This window comes from Agelaius tricolor, unplaced genomic scaffold (assembly GCF_023055355.1).
Source record: "Agelaius tricolor isolate 1412-34295 unplaced genomic scaffold, bAgeTri1.0.p SCAF_97, whole genome shotgun sequence".
NCBI classification, from domain to species: domain Eukaryota; kingdom Metazoa; phylum Chordata; class Aves; order Passeriformes; family Icteridae; genus Agelaius; species Agelaius tricolor.
This window is the reverse complement of record NW_027269357.1, coordinates 185,125-201,208: the sequence shown is the minus strand read 5'-3', so window position 1 is coordinate 201,208 and position 16,084 is coordinate 185,125. Positions and strand designations below refer to the sequence as shown.

General features: G+C 55.2%; 1 protein-coding gene across 1 annotated transcript; it reads left to right on the top strand.

Annotated features, from left to right (window-relative positions):
• Positions 1-516: 516 nt before the first annotated feature.
• Positions 517-16,084, top strand: TYK2 (tyrosine kinase 2; the record flags this gene model as incomplete). Its single annotated transcript, XM_071418981.1, has 21 exons — positions 517-650; positions 1,494-1,684; positions 2,780-2,903; positions 3,301-3,445; positions 3,742-3,905; positions 5,069-5,438; positions 6,203-6,376; positions 7,885-8,042; positions 8,960-9,083; positions 9,186-9,378; positions 9,457-9,563; positions 9,922-10,098; positions 10,637-10,724; positions 10,798-10,925; positions 11,779-11,914; positions 12,576-12,727; positions 12,806-12,956; positions 14,264-14,361; positions 14,594-14,786; positions 14,925-15,043; positions 16,043-16,084. Coding segments are annotated over exons 1-21 (3,153 nt in total), but the record flags the coding sequence as incomplete, so codon positions are not given.

Below are 16,084 nucleotides of genomic sequence, written 5' to 3'. Positions count from 1 at the left end.
CTTTGGGGGGGTTTTGGGATTGGAGCCGCCCTGAGAGGGGCAGGGGGCTGTGACCCCCCCCATCCTGCCATGGGGGCTTGGGGGGGATCCCTGATGGGGTTTGGGCACCCCCCAAAAAACAAACCCAAACAATTTGGATCCCAGTCCAGCTGTGCCCGTGTTTAAATCCAGCTGTGCCCCTTCCAGCACCCTCCAGTTCGGATCCATCCCACTCCCACTTTGGGCCCAGTTGCGTTCCTGGTTCCAGCTGTGCGATCCCCAAGTCTGGATCCAGCTGTTCCCAATTCTGGATCCAGCTGTTCCCATTTCACATCCAGCTGTTCCCATTTCAGATCCAGCTGCTCTCCCCCACGTCTGGATCCAGGTGTTCCCATTTCAGATCCAGCTGTTCCCCCCCCCCCCCCCCCCATTTCGGATCCAGCTGTTCCCCTCAGGCCCCGCCCCCTTTACCTGCGCATCTCGGGCTCCTCCCTTTCTCTAGAGCCCCGCCCCTCAGCCAATCAGAGCCTTTCCCGAGGCGCGGCCCCGCCCATGGGGTGTGGGCGTGGCCTGGCTCCGGCCCGGCCAATGGCAGCGCGCGTCTCTCGCGGCCAATGGGAGGCGGCGGCGCTGCGGGGCGGAGGAGCCGGAGCGGCGGCCGGGCCGGGCCGGTACCAACGGGGGGGACGGGGGGGGGGGGAGCCGGTACCACCGCACGGACCGGCGGCAGCCGGGGGGATAACGGCGGGTGGTGACAGCCGGGACGGGGAACTGGGTCGGTTCCAACCGGGAGGGGCGGTGCCAACCGGGGGTGGGCCCCGAACCAGCCCCGTGAGGGGCCGCGGGCCGGTACCAACCGGGGCGGGCGGGGAGAGGGGCAGGGGCCGGTACCAACCGGGGCCGGGGGGGGGAGTGTTCTCTGAGAGACTGAAATGGGTCAAAATCCGCCCCAAAATGGGTCAAAATTTCATCTTGAAGTGGGTCAAAATCTACCCTGAAATGGGTCAAAGTTTCCTCTTGAAGTGGGTCAAAAATGCAGCGGAAATTGGGTCAAAATACAGCCTGAAACGGGTCAAAAATGCACCCTGAAATGGATCAAAATCCATCCTGAAACAGGTGCAAAACCCATTCTGAAGGGGATCAGAATTCCACTCTGAAATGGGTCCAGAATACCTCCTGAAAATCCCCAAATCCACCCCGAAATGGGCGCCAAATCCTGCTTTTTCCCCCAAAGCTGCCACCATGTCCCTGGCACTCTCCAGCTTTGGGAATGTCATTTTTTGGGTCCCAATCCTGTGTTTTTCCCCCAGAACTGCCTCTGCCATGTCCCTGTGCCAGTGCAGGGCTGTGGCTGAGCCCGAGGGCTGTGGGTTCCCAATCCCATTTTTGGGTCCCAATCCCATTTCTGGGTCCCAATCCCATTTTTGGGTCCCAATCCCATTATTTGGGTCCCAATCCCATTTCTGGGTCCCAATCCCATTTCTGGGTCCCAATCCCATGTTTTTCACCCCCAGAACCGCCTGTGCCATGTCCCTGTGCCGGCGCGGGGCCGCGGCCGAGCCCGAGGGCTGCGGGTTCCCGGCGGGCGCGGGGCTGAAGGTGCTGCTGCACTGGAGCGGGGACGAGGAGCGCGAGCGATGCCGCGTGTACGGCCGGGGCGCCCTGAGCGCCGAGGAGATCTGCATCGACCTGGCACGGAGCCTGGGTGAGCCCCAAAGGGACAGGGACAGGGGGACAGGGGCACAGGGACAGGGGGACAGGGTACCTGAGTGCCCAGGAGATCTGCATCGACCTGGCACGGAGCCTGGGTGAGCCCCAAAGGGACAGGGATGGGACAGGGACAGGGATGGGACACAGGGATGGGACAGGGAGATCTGCATCGACCTGGCACGGAGCCTGGGTGAGCACAGGGGGACAGGGACAGGGATGGGACAGGGACAGGGATGGGGAGATCTGCATCGACCTGGCACGGAGCCTGGGTGAGCCCCAAAGGGACAGGGACAGGGACAGGGACAGGGATGGGACAGGGACAGGGATCGGGACAGGGACAGGGGGATCTGCATCGACCTGGTACGGAGCCTGGGTGAGCACAGGGGGACAGGGATGGGGACAGGGATGGGACAGGGATGGGGACAGGGATGGGACAAGGACAGGGATGGGGACAGGGATGGGGACAGGGACAGGGACAGGGGCTCCGGGGCTTGGGATGGCTGGGGAAGGGCGGGTCCTGCTGTGTGACACATGAGGATGAGGAATTCCCAGGGAAAACAGCGGGGAATATGCAGGGAAAACACCAGGGATTCACAGGGAAAATACCAGGGAAAACATCAGGGAAAACACCAGGGATTCACAGGGAAAACACCAGGAATTCCCAGGGAAAACACTGGGGAAACCATCAGGAATTCCCAGGGAAAGCACCGGGGAAAACACCTGGGAATTCCCAGAGAAATCACCAGGAATTCCTAGGGAGAACACTGGGGAAAACATCAAGCATTCCCAGGGAAAATACCAGGAGTTCCCATGGAACATCAGATCCCAACTGGATTCCTCCCCAAAGCTGAGAAAATCCCAGTTTTCTGGTGTTTTTTTTGGGAATAAAACCCACTGAGTTTTGTGGGGGTGTTTTCTTGTGGGGGGAATGAGACCTGCTGACATCAGGTTTATTGGGAACAAAACTGAGGTTGGGTTTGTAGAAAATAAAACCAGCGGAGTTTCGGTTCCTGGGGAGCAAAACCCCCTGGAATTTCAGATTTTGGGAGCAAACCCCCTGGTCCCAGCTGGCTTTTCCCATTCCTGGCAGGGATCACCCCGCTCTGCTACAGCCTCTTCGCCCTCTACGACCCCCAGAGCCGGATCTGGCTCCCTCCCAACCACCAGTTCCACGTCGGCAAGGACACCAGCATCAACCTCATCTTCAGGATGAGGTGAGTGAGGGTTCCCTTGGAAAAACCGCTCCCACTTGGAGGGGGGGATATGTCGGATTTGGCCTCTCCGTCAGCGTGCAAAAATCCACTTCTTTCCTCCCAAAATCGCTCCGCCTTCCTCCCCAGCAGCTCTCACGGAGGTTTTTGGGATCAGCAGGGCTGAAAAAGGTGGGGAAAGCTTTAAATGGTCCCGTTCTGGAGGCTGCTGCTCTTCACTGCCAGCTCAGATTCACTCCCTGTGCTCAAATCCTGATTTGTTTTAAGCGCGTCGCTGTTTCCCCTGTGGTTCCGAGAAGTTTTATTCCTGACAAAAACCCCAAAATGCCCCGATCTGAGCCCAGGACGTGGCCCCCGGCACGGGGCCAGCCCCTCTCCTGCCATCCTCTCCCCGTTCCAGGTTTTATTTCCGGAACTGGCACGGGATGAACGAGCAGGAGCCGGCGGTTTTCCGGAACGCGCCGCGCACGGGCGATTCCCCCGAGGAGAAACCTCGCGGAGGGGCCTTGCTGGACAGGGCCTCCTTTGAGTACCTGTTTGAGCAGGTAACGGGGCGGGATTCGGGGGAAAACGGGAGGGTTTCCCTCAACCCAGCTGGGTTTGGATCAGGATCCCAATTCCCATCCCCGGGGGTTTGTTTGAGGGTAAAAAACCCCCCTGAGTTTTCCCTGTGGGAAAGGAAAACGGCTGGGACCGGAGCTGAGTGGGATTCCAGAATTCCGCAGGATTTTCCCTTTTAAGGGGTTTTTCCTTGTGGTCCCACATTTTAAAACACGAGGAGAATCCTCCCGGAAGCCGCCTCGGGGCCGAGTTTTGTTCCCAATTATTCCACGTTCGACAGGGAAAATTCGAGTTCATCAACGACGTCGCCTCGCTGCGGGATTTCCAGAGCGAGCCCGAAATGCAGAGGTTCAAGAACGAGAGCCTGGGCATGGCCGTGCTGCACCTGAGCCACCTCGCCCTCAGGAAGGGCCTTTCCCTGGAGGAGGTGGCCAGGAAGTACAGGTGGGTTCCTGCTCCGCTTCCAAGGGGGATTTGCCTTCTTTTTCACTGGGTTTTCCTTCTTTTTCACTGGGTTTTCCTTCTTTTTCACTGGGTTTTCCTCGTTTTTCAGTGGTTTTTCCTCATTTTTCACTGGCTTTTCACTGGCTTTTCACTGGTTTTTCCTTTTTTTCCACTGGTTTTTCCTCATTTTTCACTGGTTTTTCACTGGATTTTCCTTTTTTTCCACTGGTTTTTCCTCATTTTTTCACTGGTTTGTCCTTCGTTCTCACTGGTTTTTCCTTATTTTTCCTTCTTTTTCACCGGTTTTTCACTTGTTTTCCACTGGTTTTTCCTCATTTTTCACTGGTTTTTCCTCGTTTTTCACCGGTTTTTCCTTCTCTTTCAGTGGTTTTTTTTCCTCATTTTTCACTGGTTTATCCTTCGTTCTCACTGGTTTTTCCTTGTTTTTCCTTCTTTTTCACTGGTTTTTCCTCGTTTTTCCTTCGTTTCCACTGGTTTTTCCTCGTTTTTCACTGCTTTTTCCTCGTTTTTCCTCGTTTTTCACTGGTTTTTCCTTGTTTTTCACTGCTTTTTCCTCATTTTTCACTGCTTTTTCCTCCTTTTTCACTGCTTTTTCCTCCTTTTTCACTGGTTTTTCCTTCATTTTCACTGGGTTTTCCCTCTTTTTCACTGCTTTTTCCTCGTTTTTCACTGGTTTTTCCTCATTTTTCACTCGTTTTTCCTTCTTTTTCACTGGTTTTTCCTCATTTTTCATTGGTTTTTCCTCATTTTTCACTGGTTTTTCCTTCTTTTTCACTGCTTTTTCCTTCTTTTACACTGGTTTTTCCTCGTTTTTCACCGGTTTTTCCTTCTTTTTCAGTGTTTTTTTTTCCTCACTTTTCACTGGTTTCTCCTTTGGTTTTCACTGGTTTTTCCTCATTTTCACTGCTTTTTCCTCCTTTTTCACTGGTTTCTCCTTTGTTTTCACTGGTTTTTCCTCCTTTTTCACTCGTTTTTCCTCGTTTTTCACTGCTTTTTCCTCGTTTTTCACTGCTTTTTCCTCATTTTCACCGCTTTTTCCTCCTTTTTCACTGTGTTTTTCCCCCCGTTTTGCGCCATCTTTCCCCGTCGCATCCCACGCTCTCCCTCCCCTCTTCCCTGACCGGTTCCCTTCATCCCGGCAGCTTCAAGGACTGCATCCCGCGCTCCTTCCGCCGCCAGATCCAGCAGCACAGCGCCCTGACGCGGTTCCGCATGAAGAACGTCTTCCGCCGCTTCCTGCGGCGCTTCCAGCGGCACACGGTGGCCGCGGGCGGCCTGACGGCGCGGGATGTGATGTACAAGTACCTGGCCACGCTGGAGCAGCTGGCTCCCCGCTTTGGGGCCGAGCTCTTCCCGGTGCTGGCGCTGGAGACGGCGGCCGAGGGCGAGAAGGGGCCGTGCCGCGCCCACGGGGGCGGCGCGGAGCCGGAGCGGCCGCGGGAGCGCCCGGTCACGCACCACGTGCTGGTCACCGGCACCGGCGGCATCCAGTGGAGGCCGGCGCCCGCCGAGGTGGCTGGGGATGGGGCGGGCTTGGGAGGAGACGTTGCTGCCCCGAATCCTTGGTTTGGGATGAGCTATTCCTGCCCCAAATCCTCGCTTTGGGAGGAGACATTCCTGCCCCAAATCCTTGGTTTGGGAGGAGATGTTGCTGCCCCAAATCCTCTGTTTGTGGTGGCTTTGGGATGCTCCATTCCTGCCCCAAATCCTCGCTTTGGGATGAGCCATTCCTGCCCCAAATCCTCGGTTTGTGGTGGGTTTGGGAGGAGCCATTCCACCCCAAATCCCATCTTTTTCCTTGGTTTGTGGTGGGTTTGGGATGCTCCATTCCACCCCAAATCCCATCTTTTTCCTTGGTTTGTGGTGGGTTTGGGATGCTCCATCCCACCCCAAATCCCATCTTTTTCCTTGGTTTATGGTGGCTTTGGGATGCTCCATTCCTGCCCCAAATCCTCGGTTTGTGGTTGGTTTGGGATGCTCCATTGCTGCCCCAAATCTTCGGTTTGTGGTGGGTTTGGGATGCTCCATCCCACCCCAAATCCCATCTTTTTCCTTGGTTTGTCCTTGGTTTGGGATGCTCCATCCCACCCCAAATCCCATCTTTTTCCTTGGTTTGTGCTCCTGGGTTTTGCCTGGCGTGCCCCCTCTGTTCCTGTCCCACTTTTCCAGTTTCCCACCCAAACCCCTTCCTTGGCGCCTCCAGCCTTTTCCTCCAGCCTGTCCCGATTCCCCCCCAGCATCCGGAAAAGTCTGGAACTCTCCTCTCCCCCTTGCAGGGCACGGGAAGCCTCTCCCAGCGCGGGTACTTCGGGAGGAGGAGCAGGAGCAGGGAGCCGGAGGCGCGGCCGGCCGAGCCGCCCTGGTGCCGCTTCTGCGACTTCGGGGAAATCACCCACGTGGTGGTCAAGGACTGCAGGATCAGCATCCACCGGCAGGACAACCAGTGCCTGGTGGGTCTGGGGGCCCCGGTCCCTGCTGGCATCCGGGACTGCCCCGCCAGGAGGAGCGAGGGGTTTAATCTGGGTTTTTGGGGGGGTTTTTAGGGTTTCCCGTGGGTTTCCTGCGGGTTTTGTTAGGATTTTCCACGGGTTTCCCATGGGATTTTTAGGGCTTTCTTTTTTAGGGTTTTCCATGGGTTTTTTAGAGTTTTTTTAAACCATTTCCCACGGGTTTCCCGCAGGTTTCCCATGGGATTTTTAGGGCTTTTTTTTTTTAGGGTTTTCCATGGGTTTTTTAGAGTTTTTTTAAACCATTTCCCACAGGTTTCCTGCAGGTTTCCCATGGGATTTTTAGGGCTTTTTTTTTTTAGGGTTTTCCATGGGTTTTTTAGAGTTTTTTAAACCATTTCCCACAGGTTTCCCATGGGATTTTTAGGGCTTTTTTTTTTTTTAGGGTTTTCCATGGGTTTTTTAGAGTTTTTTTAAACCATTTCCCACAGGTTTCCCATGGGATTTTTAGGGCTTTTTTTTTTGGGTTTTCCATGGGTTTTTTAGAGTTTTTTTTAAACCATTTTCCACAAGTTTCCCACAGGTTTCCCGTGGGATTTTTAGGGCTTTTTTTTTAGGGTTTCCCACAGGTTTTTTTAGGGTTTTCCGTGGGTTTTTTAGAGTTTTTTTTAAACCATTTCCCACAGGTTTCCCATGGGATTTTTAGGGCTTTTTTTTTTTAGGGTTTTCCATGGGTTTTTTAGAGTTTTTTTTAAACCATTTCCCACGGGATTCCTGCAGGTTTCCCATGGATTTTTAGGGTTTCCCGTGGGATTTTTAGTGTTTCCCATGGGTTTTTTAGAGTTTCCCGTGGGATTTTAGTGTTTCCCATGGGATTTTTCAGGGTTTCCCATGGGTTTTTAGTGTTTCCCATGGGTTTTTAGTGTTTCCCATGGGTTTTTAGTGTTTCCCATGGGTTTTTTAGAGTTTCCCGGGGGTTTTTTAGGGTTTCCCGGGGGTTTTTTAGGGTTTCCCATGGGATTTTTTAGGGTTTCCCATGGGATTTTTAGTGTTTCCCATGGGTTTTTAGTGTTTCCCATGGGATTTTTTAGGGTTTCCCATGGGATTTTTAGTGTTTCCCATGGGTTTTTAGTGTTTCCCATGGGTTTTTTAGGGTTTCCCATGGGATTTTTAGTGTTTCCCATGGGTTTTTAGGGTTTCCCATGGGTTTTTAGTGTTTCCCATGGGTTTTTTAGAGTTTCCCGTGGGTTTTTTAGTGTTTCCCGTGGGTTTTTCAGGGTTTCCCGTGGGATTTTCAGGGTTTCCCGTGGGATTTTCAGGGTTCCCGTGGGTTTTTCAGGGTTTCCCGTGGGATTTTCAGGGTTTCCCGTGGGATTTTCAGGGTTCCCGTGGGTTTTTCAGGGTTTCCCGTGGGATTTTCAGGGTTTCCCATGGGATTTTTCAGGGTTTCCCGCGGGATTTTCAGGGTTTCCGTGTATTCCCCGCTCACCCCGGTGCTCTGTCCCTGCCAGGAGGTGCTGCTGCCCTGCCCCAGCAGCGCCCTGGCCCTGGTCTCGCTGGTGGATGGGTATTTCCGCCTGACAGCCGACTCCAGCCATTACCTGTGCCACGACGTGGCCCCGCCGCGGCTGCTCCTGAGCATCCACAACGGCATCCACGGGCCCATGCAGTGAGCGCGGCTTCCCTGCGGCTCTCCCGCGTCCCAGGGCTCATCCCGGGGCTGCTCCATGTCCTCACGGTGCTCCCTGGGTGTTCCATCTGCTTTGGGTTCATCCCAGTCCATTCCACGTCCTTTGGGTCCATCCCAATCCATTCCACGTGCTTTGGGTTCATCCCAATCCATTCCATGTGCTTTGGGTTCATCCCAGTCCATTCCACGTCCTTTGGGTCCATCCCAATCCATTCCACGTCCTTTGGGTTCTTCCCAATCCATTCCATGTGCTTTGGGTTCTTCCCAATCCATTCCACGTGCTTTGGGTGCATCCCAGTCCATTCCACGTCCTTTGGGTCCATCCCAATCCATTTCCTTTCCTCAGGGGCTCATCCCAATCCATTCCATGTCCTTTGGGTCCATCCCAATCCATTCCATCTGCTTTGGGTTCTTCCCAGTCCATTCCATGTCCTTTGGGTTCTTCCCGATCCATTCCATCTGCTTTGGGTTCTTCCCGATCCATTCCATCTGCTTTGGGTCCATCCCAATCCATTCCATGTCCTTTGGGTTCATCCCAATCCATTCCCTGTCCTTCAGGCCCATCCCAATCCATTCCCTTTCCTCGGGGCCCATCCCAATCCATTCCCTTTCCTCGGGGCTCATCCCAATCCATTCCCTTTCCTCAGGGGCTCATCCCAATCCATTCCCTTTCCTCGGGGCTCACCCCAATCCATTCCCTGTCCTTCAGGCCCATCCCAATCCATTCCCCTTCCTCAGGGCTCATCCCAATCCATTCCCCTTCCTCAGGGGCTCATCCCAATCCATTCCCTTTCCTCAGGGCTCATCCCAATCCATTCCCTTTCCTCGGGGCTCACCCCAATCCATTTCCCGCCCCTGGGGCTCATCCCCACCCGTCTCTCCCGTCCCTTTTCCAGGGAGGAGTTTGTTTTTGCCAAGCTGCGCCGGGAGGAGCCGGAGGAAGGGCTCTACATCCTCCGCTGGAGCGTCCTGGATTTCAACCGCATGATCCTGTCCGTGCTCAAGAGGGGCCACCAGCAGGTAGGGACGCGGTTCCCGGCGCGGGATTCCCGGGAATCGTGAGCTCTGGAGCAACCCGGGAGCCTGGTGGCTGCAGCTCCTGCCTCTCCCCGGCTTTTCCAGGCTCCTGGCGCGCCGGGAGCCTTCAAGTTCCGTCAGTTCCGGATCCAGAAGAAGGGAGACTCCTTCGTGCTGGAGGGCTGGGAGCGCGAGTTCCCCTCCCTGCGGGAGCTCCTGGACGTGCTCAAGGGCTGCACCCTCCGATCCGGCGAGGAGAACTTCACGGTCAGGAGGTGCTGCCCGCCCAAGCCAGGAGGTGGGGACAGGGATCACGCCAGGGATCGGGAGCGGGCGGATCCGGGAGCTCACGGGGCCCCGTTCCCTCCCGCCCCAGAGATCTCAGACCTGCTGATCACGCGGAAGGCCAAGGACAACGGGAAGCAGATCCTGAACCTCACCCAGCTCAGCTTCCACCAGATCCGCAAGAACGAGATCACCCAGGTGCTGCTTTCCAGGGAATTTCACTGCTCGGATTCCTGGGATTCACTGGGGGAGGTGGAGGGATCCACTCTGCCTTCCTGGGATCGCTGGAGTGGTGGAGGAATCCTCTCTGCATTCCTGGGATTCTCTGCCTCCCAGAGATTCCCTCCAGATCCCAGGATGCTCCCACGCCCCCGGGCAGCCGGCAGGATGGATTTGCCGTTTCATCCCTTCCCTTTCCAAGGGAAAGCGAGGGAAAAATCCCCGTGGAAGCGGCTTTCTCCCACACCGGGAGGCCGGGGGAATTCAGGGAGGGATCCAGGCGAGGATTCCTGCCTCGCCAGGGTCCAACAGCTCCTGCTTTTCCCTGTTTTCCCAGAGAGCCCACCTGGGCCAGGGCACCCGGACCAACATCTACGACGGGGTCCTGAGCGTCTGCGGGAGCTCCGGGAACGACGACGAGGCCGAGTATTTCTGCACGGAGCAGAACAACAACGGGCGGGAGATGCACGTGGTGCTCAAAGTGCTGGACCCCAGCCACAGGGACATCGCCCTGGTGAGCCCTGCCGGGGCTGGGAGCGCCGGGATCGGGGCAGGAAACACGGATCCAGGGTGTGGGAGAGGGATCCAAGGGGTGGGAGAGGGATCCAGGGGGTGGGAGAGGGATCCGGGGAGTGGGATGTGACCCCAAAAGGGCTGGAACGTGGCCCAGGGGGTTGGAATGTGGATCTGAGGGCTGGAATTCGGCTCCAAAAGGACTGGGATTTGGCTCCAGGGGCTGTAAAGTGGATCCAAGGGCTGGAATATGGATCCAAGGGCTGGAAAGTGGATTCAAGGGCTGGAAAGTGGATCCAAGGGTTGGAATAAGGATCCAAGGGCTGGAGAGTGGATCCAGGCGCTGGAGTAAGGATCCGGGGGTTGGAACTTGGCTCCCAGGGCTGGAAAGTGGATCCATGAGGGCCGGAATTCCTCCTGGCTTTTGGTTCTGGAACTTGGCTTCCGAAGGGCTGGGATGGGGCTGGGATGGGGCTCCCAGGAGCTCTGGGCCCCTCAGGAGCCCCAGGGCCCCGCTGCCACCCCTGCTGTCCCCGCAGGCGTTCTTCGAGAGCGCCAGCCTGATGTCACAGGTGTCCCACGTGCACCTGGCCTTCGTGCACGGCGTCTGCGTGCGCGGCTCCGAGAGTGAGTCCCGGCAGCCCCTCCCCGCCCCGCTCCCAGCCCCGCTGCCCTGGGATCACCCCACATTTCCCTGCAGACATCATGGTGGAGGAGTTCGTGGAGCACGGGCCCCTGGACGTGCTGCTGCGCAAGGAGAAGGGCCGGATCTCCGTGGGGTGGAAAATCACCGTGGCCAAGCAGCTGGGCAGTGCCCTGAGCTACCTGGTAACTCCAGATGGGATCACCCTAATGCTAATACTAACCCTAACCCTAACCCTAGCCCTAACCCTAACCCTAATCCTAATCCTAACCCTAATCCTTATCCTTATGCTTATCCTAATCCTTATCCTAATCCTAACCCTAACCCTAACCCTAATCCTAACTCTAATCCTTATCCTAATCCTTATCCTAACCCTAACCCTAACCCTAACCCTAACACTAACCCTAACCCAAACACCTCGGCAGTGCCCTGAGCTACCTGGTAACTCCAGATGGGATCACCATAATCCTAATCCTAATGCTAATCCTTATCCTAAGGCTAACCCTAATCCTAACCCTAACCCTAACCCTAATCCAAATCCTAACCCTAACCCTAATCCTAACCCTAACCCTAACCCCTAACCCTAACCCTAACCCTAACCCTAACCCTAACCCTAAACCCTAACCCTAACCCTAATCCTAACCCTAACCCTAACCCTAACTCTAACCCTAATCCTAACCCTAACCCTAACCCTAACCCTAATCCTAACCCTAACCCTAATCCTAACCATAACCCTAACTCTAACTCTAACTCTAATCCTAACCCTAACCCTAACCCTAACTCTAACCCTAACTCTAACCCTAACCCTAACCCTAACCCTAACCCTAATCCTAACCCTAACCCTAACTCTAACCCTAATCCTAATCCTAACCTTCCCTCCCTTTTCCCAGGGGATAATCCCATTTTTACGGTCATTCCGCCCTTCCTGCTGCCCGTCCTCGCTCCCTTCTCCCCTCTTCTGGGGATCGTTGATTCTTTTTTTTTTTTTTAATTTATTTATTTCCCAATGATTTTCCCCTTTTGCTCTGCTTTCCCCAGGAGGATAAGAACCTGGTGCATGGGAATGTGTGTGCCAAGAACATCCTGCTGGCCAGGAAGGGGCTGGAGGACGGATCCGTGCCCTTCGTGAAGCTCAGCGACCCCGGGGTCAGCTTCACCGTGCTCTCCCGGGAAGGTACAAGGGCAGGGATGGATTTCTGGGGGCAAAATCCAGATTGTTTTTACCCCCTTTTCCCTAACAATTCCATAGGTTGTGGCCAGAGCTCTTTTCGCAGAGTATTCCCAACTTTTCCATCCCAAATTTTCCCAATATTTGGCATTTTAATATGGGAATTCCACCTGGTTCGGTCCCCAAGCTGCTGTCAGGGATGATCACACCCCATTACAGTGCCTGGGATCGTTTTACCACAGACCCTCCCCTTGTAAATCCTATATTTTATCTCTTTAAAATCCAAAATTTTATATTTTTAACATCCCACATTTTATGCCTTGAATATCCCGTATTTTTCTAAGTAATATCCTGTATTTTACACCTTTAATATCCCATATTTAGCACTCCGTATTTTATATTTCAACCCTTCACCTTTCACGTTTTACATATATATAAATATATATGTAAATATATACATATAAAAATATATGTATTTACATATATACATATATATACATATATACATATATATTTACATATATACATATATATATAATTTTTATATATGTATATATATATATAAATATATACGTATATAACAGACCAACACCCCAGACATGCCATCACCCCCAGTAAATAATTAAAACACACATTTCATACTTTCCTGGTGGGATGTGCCCCTCAGAGCGCGTGGACAGGATTCCCTGGATCGCCCCGGAGTGCATCCGGGATGTAGGGAGCCTCAGCACGGCCTCGGACAAGTGGAGTTTTGGGACAACGCTCCTGGAAATCTGCTTCGATGCCGACGTCCCGCTGAAGGAGCGCACTCCCTCCGAGGTGATTCCCGCTGTTTTCCCTGGTTTGGGCTGGGTTTGGGGGTCGGGTTTGGAGTTTTTCCCCGCGTTTTTCTCGCAGAAGGAGCGTTTCTACGAGAAGAGGCACCGGCTGCCGGAGCCTTCGTGCCGGGAATTGGCCTCGCTGATCTCCCGGTGCCTCAACTACACCCCGGTGGAGCGGCCATCCTTCCGCACCGTGCTGAGGGAGCTGACCCGGCTGCAGCCGCACCGTGAGGGGCGGGAAAGGGGAAAAAATCCCGGGGGAAACGGGGGAAAATCCCGGGATTCTGTGGGGAAAAGTGGCGTGAGGGAGCTGACCCGGCTGCAGCCGCACCGTGAGGAGCGGGAAAGGGGAAAAAATCCCGGGGGAAACGGGGATGAGGGTCCTGGGTCCGGGAAAGGGGCGTGAGGGAGCTGACCTGGCTGCAGCCGCTCCGTGAGGGGCGGGAAAAGGAAAATCCCGGGGAAAAATCCTGGGGAAACGGGGATGAGGCTCCTGGATCCGGGAAAGGGGCGTGAGGGAACTCACCCGGCTGCAGCCGCTCCGTGAGGGGCGGGAAAGGCGGGAAATCCCGGGGGAACGGGGAAAAATCCCGGGATTCTGTGGGGAAAAGTGGCGTGAGGGAGCTCACCCGGCTGCAGCCGCTCCGTGAGGGGCGGGAAAGGGGGGAAATCCCGGAGGAATGGGGAAAAAATCCCGGGGGAAACGGGGGTTTGGGTCCTGGATCCGGGAAAGGGGCGTGAGTGAGCTGACCCGGCTGCAGCCACTCCGTGAGGGGCGGGAAATCCCGGGGGAAACGGGGGAAAATCCCGGGATTCTATGGGGAAAAGTGGCGTGAGGGAGCTGACCCGGCTGCAGCCGCTCCGTGAGGGGCGGGAAAAGGAAAATCCCGGGGAAAAATCCTGGGGAAACGGGGATGAGGCTCCTGGATCCGGGAAAGGGGCGTGAGGGAACTCACCCGGCTGCAGCCGCTCCGTGAGGGGCGGGAAAGGGGGGAAATCCCGAGGAAAAATCCTGGGGAAACGGGGATGAGGGTCCTGGGTCCGGGAAAGGGGCGTGAGGGAGCTCACCCAGCTGCAGCCGCACCGTGAGGGGCGGGAAAGGCGGGAAATGGGGAAAAATCCTGGGGAAACGGGGATGAGGGTCCTGGGTCCGGGAAAGGGGCGTGAGGGAGCTCACCCAGCTGCAGCCGCTCCGTGAGGGACGGGAAAGGGGGGAAATCCCGGGATTCTGTGGGGAAAAGTGGCGTGAGGGAGCTGACCCGGCTGCAGCCGCACCGTGAGGGGCGGGAACAGGGAAAAATCCTGGGTTAATGGAGAAAAATCCCGGGAGGAATGGGGAAAAATCCCAGGGAGAACGGGGATGAAGGTCCTGCGTCGGGGAATGGGGGAAATCCCAGGATTCTGTGGGGAAAGGGGGCGGGGGAGACCTGACCCGGCTGCAGCCGCTCCGTGAGGGGCGGGAAAAGGAAAGTCCCGGGATTCTGTGGGGAAAGGGAGGAAAAGGATAGAAAGGAAAACCCAAGGTCCCTCGCAGACCTCCTGGATGTCACGTCGGTGAATCCCGACTTCCCGGTGTCGGATCCCACCGTCTTCCAGAAGCGGTACCTGAAGAAAATCCGGGAGCTGGGCGAGGTCAGTGGCGTCCTGAGCTCTGCAATTCTGGGGAAGCTGGGCCAGCTCCTTTCCCTGTCTGGATCCGAAATTCCACGTTTCAATCCTTGTTTTCGCATTTTAACCTATATCCCCTGCTGATTTTTCCCCCTCCATTTCTGAACTTTGTCGACCCCATCTGCATCCTCCCAGCGCAGGGAAGCTCCAAACCCTCCTTTCCCCGCCCAAATCCCAAAAGTTCGTCCTTCTCCAGGGCCACTTCGGGAAGGTGAGCCTGTGCTGCTACGACCCCACCAACGACGGCACCGGGGAGATGGTGGCGGTGAAATCCCTGAAATCTGGGAGCAGCCCGCAGCTCCTGAGCTCCTGGAAGAGGGAGATCCAGATCCTGAAGACGCTGTACCACGAGAACATCGTCAAGTACAAGGGCTGCTGCAGCGAGCAGGGTGAGGGAGAAAACCACGGGGGTTTTCCCAGTGGGTCAGAGCTTAAAAAACCCGAGTTTTCTTGGCCGGGAATCGATGTCCTGGCAGGAATCTGGGGGCTCTCAGGGCGGTCCCCACGTTCCCGCCTGTGCGTTGCAGGGGACAAGGTGGTGCAGCTGATCATGGAGTACGTCCCGCTGGGAAGCCTCCGGGAATTCCTGCCCAAGCACCCCCTGAGCCTGTCCCACCTCCTGCTCTTCGCCCAGCAGATCTGCGAGGTGAGCCTGGAATGGGGCTGGGTCCCCAAAAAAACGGGACCATTCCCCAAAAAAACGGGGTTGGACGACTCAGAAATGGGGGTTACAGCCCCAAAATGCGGCAGGATTGCAAAAAAATGGGGCGGACCCTTTGGAAATGGGGCTGAATTCCCAAAATATGGGGGTGATCCCCAAAAAATGGGGTGAGACCCTTTGGAAGTGGGGCTGAATTCCCAAAAATGGGGCTGACCCCCCCCTGAAAAATGGGGCTGAAATGTAATATTCAGAATATTCAAAATATGGGGGTGGACCCTTTGGAAGTGGGGCTGAATTCCCAAAAGATGGGGGTGGACCCTTTGGAAGTGGGGCTGAATTCCCAAAAATGGGGCTGACCCCCCCTGAAAAATGGGGCTGAATTCCCAAAATATGGGGGTGGACCCTTTGGAAATGGGGCTGAATTCCCAAAATATGGGGGTGAGACCCTTTGGAAGTGGGGCTGAATTCCCAAAATATGGGGGTGGACCCTTTGGAAGTGGGGCTGAATTCCCAAAATATGGGGGTGAGACCCTTTGGAAGTGGGGCTGAATTCCCAAAATATGGGGGTGGACCCTTTGGAAGTGGGGCTGAATTCCCAAAATATGGGGGTGGACCCTTTGGAAGTGGGGCTGAATTCCCAAAATATAGGGCTGACCCCCCCTGAAAAATGGGGCTGAATTCCCAAAAATGCGCCTGATCCCCAAAAAATGGGGATCTGAACCCCTGAAAAATGGGGCTGACACTTCAAAGTGAGGCTGAACTCCAAAAAATGGCATTGAATTCCTCCCAAAAATGGGGAAACACAGGAGTGCCAACCCTCAAATGGGGCTTAATTCCCAGAAATGGGGGCGATTCCCAAAAAAAAACGGGATGAACCCCAAAAATACCTCACAGCTCCCCCAGAAACGCCTCAAAACCCCCCAGAACCGCTTCCGGCCTTCCCAAATCCAGCCACAATTTGGTTTTTTTTCCCCGTTTTTGCAGGGCATGGCCTACCTGCACTCCCTGCACTACATCCACCGGGAC